Source organism: Cinclus cinclus, chromosome 1 (genome assembly GCF_963662255.1).
Source record: "Cinclus cinclus chromosome 1, bCinCin1.1, whole genome shotgun sequence".
NCBI classification, from domain to species: domain Eukaryota; kingdom Metazoa; phylum Chordata; class Aves; order Passeriformes; family Cinclidae; genus Cinclus; species Cinclus cinclus.
Genome location: NC_085046.1, coordinates 41272711 through 41278963, shown reverse-complemented (window position 1 = coordinate 41278963; position 6253 = coordinate 41272711). Strand labels below are relative to the sequence as shown.

Here is a 6253-nt window from a genome sequence, read left to right as displayed (position 1 = left end):
GACTGCCCTTTTTGGTCGTCCTCGGAGCCCTTTTATCCTTCCCATCTCCTCCTCCGCGTCCCGCCAGCGTGAGTCTCTGCCGGTGGGGTGGGCACCAACACCGCCCTCCATCCCACCCCCCCCCCCCCCCCCCCGCCCCCCAGTCATGCGGTGGTGGAGCAGGCGTCGGCGGGGGAAGACTGGAGCCGGAGAAGTCTGCCTGGCCACTGTGTTTCAGTGCCTCTCTCTCTCCTAGAGCTGCTCTGGATTGCAAAAGTGGAGGGGGGAACTGAAACGAAATTTCCCCTTCCCCCCGACAAGCACAGGTTTAAAGGAAAAGAGGAAAAAACCCAACGCCCCAAGAAGAAAGAGCGAAACTTGAGTTAAGCCCCTGCTGCCCCCCACCCGCCCGACCGAGAGGGACTTGCACTGCCTCCCCGACCCTGTTCTGCGGCCGTGGGGACCGGAGCCGAGCCCCGGCGGACAGACTTCGGTCCCCGCTGGATGCGGCGGGGACCGGGCGGTCGGCGCCCATGCACTTTCCGTTGAGGAAGAGGACAAGTAACCAAACCACGTTGTCAAACTGCTGACCCGAGGGGGAGATGAGAAGACTGTGTGAGGTATTGACCGATCGGGGAATCGATACAATTTGTCTAATGCAACGGGGGATCGGGGGTTAAGTACATGAGAGGGAAGAGAGGATCCATTTACTGAGGGAGAACGGGACAGCTACACCTTGATACCAAAAATACTCCCCCCTCCCCGCAGCAGCCAGCCCGGCAGCAGCGAGGTACGAGGAAAGGACCCAGCTCCCTGCAGACCTCCGGATCGATGACACCGTATTTGCAAAACCGGCCCATCGATCCCACTTGGCAAAACGACTGATCGATGCCAGCTTGCTCGTAAGCTGCTAGCAGAACTACCTTCTCCCCGCGCCTCTGCTCTTCCGCCCACGTTTTGTTGTTTTTTTGTTTTTTTACTTTTTTTTTTTTTTTGGTTGGTTGTTTTTTTGAGAGTGAGGAGAGACACGTTTTTGGCCCCCATCTCGGGGAGTCAGACCCATCGCAAATGGCTTCGTTTCCCGAGTCCGACTTCCAGATCTGCCCGCTGTGCAAGGAGATGTGCGGCTCGCCGGCTCCTCTGTCCTCCAACTCCTCCACCTCCTCGTCCTCCTCGCAGACCTCCAGCTCCTCCGGGGGCGGCGGCGGCTCCTCCTGCGGGGGCCCGCCGAGGCGGCTCCACGTCCTGCCCTGCCTGCACGCCTTCTGCCGCCAGTGCCTGGAGGCGCAGCGGCACCCCGGCGCGGGGGACGCGCTCAAGCTGCGCTGCCCCATCTGCGACCAGAAGGTGGTGATCTCGGAGCCCTCGGGCATGGACGCGCTGCCCTCCTCCAACTTCCTCCTCAGCAACCTGCTGGACGTCGTCGTCGTGGCGGCCGCCGCCGACGAGCAGAAGAACGGCCGCGCCACCGGGGCCGGTCCCGCCGCGGGATCGGGCGGGGGAGGCGGCGGCGGCAACAACCGGCACCACGGCCGCCCGCCGCCGGGGCCGCCCCGCGCCGCCGGCTCCTCGCCCGCCGCCGCCGCCGCCTCGGCCGCGCCCTCCTCGACGTCGTCGTCGTCCTCCTCCTCGGGCGGCGGCGGCGGCTCGGCGGCCCTCCTGCTGCGGCGGCCCCACAGCCGGCAGGGCGAGCCCCGCTGCAGCTCCTGCGACGAGGGCAACGCCGCCAGCTCCCGCTGCCTCGACTGCCAGGAGCACCTGTGCGACAACTGCGTGCGGGCGCACCAGCGCGTCCGCCTCACCAAGGACCACTTCATCGAGCGCTTCGCCGCCGGCCCCGCAGCCGCCGGCCCGGCCGCGCCGCTCGCCCTCAGTCCGCCCTACCCCGCCTCGCCCTACAACATCCTCTCCGTCTTCCCCGACCGGGCCAGCTACTGCCAGCACCACGACGACGAGGTGAGCGGGAGGGAGGGAGGGAAGGGGCGGCCGCGCTGCCGCCCCTGTCCGGCGCCAGAGGGCCCCCGCCCCCATCGCTCGCTGCCGGGGGGCGGCGGGGACCGGGCGCGGCGTTCCCGCGGGGCTGGGGACAGGGGACGCGGCCAGCGGCCGGTGCGGGGCGCGGGAGCCGCGGACACGCTGGGGGAGGGCGTGCGGCGAGGCGGCGGCGTCCCGGGATGGGGAGAAGGAAGAGGAGGTGAGCCGGGGGGGGGCCCTCCGCGAAGTGCGGGACGTGCTGCCCCCGGAGGCGGCCGGCCGAGCCCCCATCTGCCCATGAACGTTTTGCAGCGGGGGCATTGGGCTTCTGTGGGTGCTGTGCCTCTCAGAAGGGAGCTCGTCAGGCGCGCACCGAGGGGTGGCGGGGCCGTGGGGATGCAAGAGAAAAAAAAGTTAGGTGCCCCCCCCCCCCCCCCCCCCGAGCCCCAGTGGCTCAGTTAAACTGGTTTGTGGAGTCTGCTTTGCACAGCCATGTTCGGCGTGCAACCCACTGGAGAAGGAAAAACGAATAAATGGGGAAGAAAGATAACTGTGTCGAGAAAATGACGCCTTTTTGATTACTTAATTATAAATAAATAAAAGGTGGTGAAAAAGTTAGCAGAGCTATTAATGCTTGTATATGCCAGCTGCATCTACTGTTCTTGGTATTGTCTGCTTCTGTGGTGGCAAACACCTACTGATGCAAAAACAGGAACTTGCTTTATGTGGTGTTAATTTAAAACTCTTTGGCTTAGCAAGTTTTAATTCTGGTGATCCTAACTACTGTTTCATGGATCTCAAAAGACACAATGACTTCTTCAAAATGTACTGAAAAGTGTTTTAAGTTTCATTTGGGTAGTTTCTTGCTGTGATGGCTTGAAACTTGATTTTTCGTTTGAAGCTGGAAAATGGCGATCTGCTGACTTTCCCCTTTTGCTCTGGGGGTCAATACGGGGGGGGATTTTGCTGGAATTTTCCAGTAACCAGTGTTGGAGGTAGTTTCGTCCCAGGATGAATTTGGACAGCACAACCAGGGGCTTCAGGGGAAAACCTGCCTGAGGACAGGGGTAGTACAAGAGTTTACTGTGGGATGCTTGCTTAACTGATAGATGAAGGCATTTAGCCTAGGGAAATGTGGTGGTGCCTTTGTCTTCAGTTTTCAGGGACACTTTTTCTATCTCCTCTAATGTTGCTATAGCTATGAAATAATTCTAGAAAGGTCTGGCATTTCGTGTTTCTTAAAGTTGCTAGTGGCAGAGGACAGACCGTATGAATTCTGTGAAAAATGACTTTTGGGGGGCATGAAGTGTGATTGAGGACCAATCGAGTTTTTAACGAAAAAAGCAACCCAGAAACGTTATGGCAACTGGGCTGCTTACAGCTTTTTGTGATATCTCAGTATCTCCCTAAGAGCAGGATGTTCCTAAAGCACTTGTATTATACTGAATGCTAGACTGAAGTGAGACATGATGTTCTTAAGACTAGAAAAAGTTATCTTTCTGCGTTCATTTTGGAGTACAACTTTGGTCTTGTGGTACAGGCTAGAAAGCCCCTAGTTTTTGTGCTCTCAGTAGGATGCAAGTATTTTGAAGTGTGTAAAATGAACTAGTTGAGGGCTTTTGGCCATAGCATACAATATCTGGCTTCTAATGCAATGTATTCTTCTTATTCTTCACTTAGTAGAAGAGTAGCTGGGATAGGAGCTCCAAGGTATGTTGTGGACTTAAAAGCTTATATTGCAAAAGAAACAAAGGTATTCTAGCCTTGCTTAAACTGTACAGCTTTTCTATAGGTAACTACTGAAAAAGCTTAATTTATTTTACATAACTAATTTTACTTTCAACAGTGCACTCCGAAAAGGGTACACTTCTTAAAGGATTGGGTTTGGGTGTTCCTGTGTCCTGTAGACCTAGAAATTGCTTTAAAACAAGTATTTTCAAGCCTTCTGCTCCTGTTGAGAAAGGCTTTTATTCTGCAAATTAATGATCTACTACTGTTCTTGATTAGTTCATTTTGGTGGCTCCTTAATGCGGGTGTGCCTGATCAGTATTTGCAAGTATTTATTATTCATTCAAGGGGAGTAGTCGGGGGAGAAACTGAACTGTTGGAAACAGTTTATTGTGTAAATCTTTATCACTTTGGCTAAAAATATGGGTGAGGGGTACAACTTTTTTTTTTTTTTTTCGAGAAAGGGTGGCTGCGAAATTGTGAGGGTTATTGCTTGTTTAAGAATTCTATTTACAGCCTCATAAAAGGAACGGTAATAGAAAGGCAGCCTTCCAGGAGAGTACTTAGTGCATCACTTAAGCACTTTGTTGGGCTAATAGTGTAGAAACAAGCCTAAAATGCAAGGCAGGAGTGGTAGCCTGAAACCTTAATATTAGTAGTTAAAAATTCTGTTTCTGCTCAGTATGTGAGAAAAGATGGTGAGCAGGATATTTCCTCAGATTAATCAATGCAGGTAAGATTTGGGCATAGGCAGATCTCATCTGCAAGCTGCTGGAAGAGTAGTTCTCCTAAATGCAGAGTTGTCCTTCCTCAGGATATATCTTCCTTACTTTCTTACAAGGAGTTTGACCTCATCCTTGAAGGTTTTCTGCACAAAAGTTGCTGGCTCCCTTATTTTATGCTTCCTTGCCTAGAACATGATACTCCTGTCCTAATATTGCTACTCATTTGTTACCTTTCATCCTGTTCCTCTCCAGTCTTTCCACCCCTCCTTCTGGGAATCACTGTCTGTTCCCCATAATTTTCCCTCATTCCACCTCCGTTTTGAGATTTCCTCGAGTGAGAAGGGAAATAGCACCGTGGGTGGCTACTTACTGGGTGTTCCAAGTCTCAAAAACAAGACTACACGTACGCATTTGCCAGACAGGAGCAGTGTAGTTGCTCATCCTCTTAATGCAGAGAAATGCAGATTTCAGCTCTTAAGTGGGATGTCTGGTGTAGTCTCTTTTTAGCTGAGATGGTTCTGGTCTCAGTTGAGCTGTTGACCCCTGTTGTGTGCTAACAGTACGTAACAGTCTCTGAAACGGAGAATATTGACTGATAGAGCAGTGGCAAACATTAAAGAGGGTGGAACCCTGAACACTGCTGTCAGATACACTGCATGCAGATGCTACAGTGCTGCATGAAAGGAAGTGAATGAAACTGTTGGGGGGGAGCAAAGGCGAATTCTTTGTTATAGATCTGCTGTTGAAATCCAGTCTGGTGGTTTATTACTGGGAACCTCACTGATGTAAAATGCTATCATGGCAGCAGGGGAACAGCTTAATTTCGGATGTTTGAAAGCATTCTACAAAAGTAACCATGTTGCAACACTGATAATTTTTTGTCTGGCAGTGTTTTTTGTATGGATGGAGCTATCAATGCTACAGTAGCAACTAGGTGTTATTGTTATAAAAAACAACTCCACTAGGACTTGAGAATTATTTTACTTGGTCTTATCCACAATTTAATCAAACATCCTACCTGGTATGTCAATGTGTTCTTGATTGTTTCATCTCTAACTGAAAAACCAACTCTGTTTTTCTTTTCTTGGAAGTATTAATAGGCTGTAAACTAAACCATGATCTTAGAAAATGTTGGAACAGCTGTAGGACACTTGACTTGCATTGATAAACTATCTGGATTCAAGTGAAAATGCCACAACTTGCAAGTTAAATAACTGGGGTTTCATTTATGCCAGAGCTCAGCTCCTTGTGTGCTTTAATATACCACTTCGTGATAACAGTGGTGGATGGTGGAAACACTTCAATAGCAGACTTCTAACACTTTCTAGGGAAAGTGTGGAGTTGCCAAATTCAGTCAGCTTAATGGTGTGTGACCCCTTTAGTTCTCGTATTGCTTTACAGATTCCATTCTAGAAGTGGTTCATGGGCTATTAAGACATATGAGACAAAACACTGCAGCACCACAGTTCCCTCAATTGCAAGAAAGGATTTTAAAGGTCTTTCTTCCTTGCTGTTAGACACACTGTTCCTTCCTTTTCCTTGCAGTGGGTCTGTCTTTGATCATGTTCTTAACTGATCAGAATAATTTACAAACTATTAAGTTTTTTGACATGAGTTGCAATGGTTGATGACTACTGGAGCATGTAGACAACACTCACTAAAATCAGATTGCAATATTGAATTCTGGGTTTGCATATATTCCTGGAATTCTTATGTTTTTGGATTACAAATAAAATGCGTGCCTTTTTGTTTTACAGCTTGTGAAAGATGCAGTTTTTGGAGGCTTGTACATGTGTATGTATAGGAGAAAATATTCAACTGCATAGCTGTCAGCTGAACTGAAAGCT

The 6253-nt window shown here is 50.7% G+C and overlaps 1 protein-coding gene across 1 annotated transcript in view; it reads left to right on the top strand.

Moving 5' to 3' along the window:
* The first annotated feature begins 590 nt into the window (after nt 1–590).
* Nucleotides 591–6253, top strand: part of TRIM71 (tripartite motif containing 71) — a 55221-nt gene continuing 49558 nt past the window's right edge. The window contains exon 1 of the mRNA XM_062496588.1: nt 591–1935. Within this exon, the coding sequence (XP_062352572.1) occupies nt 1048–1935 (888 nt within the window). The 5' untranslated portion in view covers nt 591–1047. The remainder of the gene's footprint in view (nt 1936–6253) is intronic.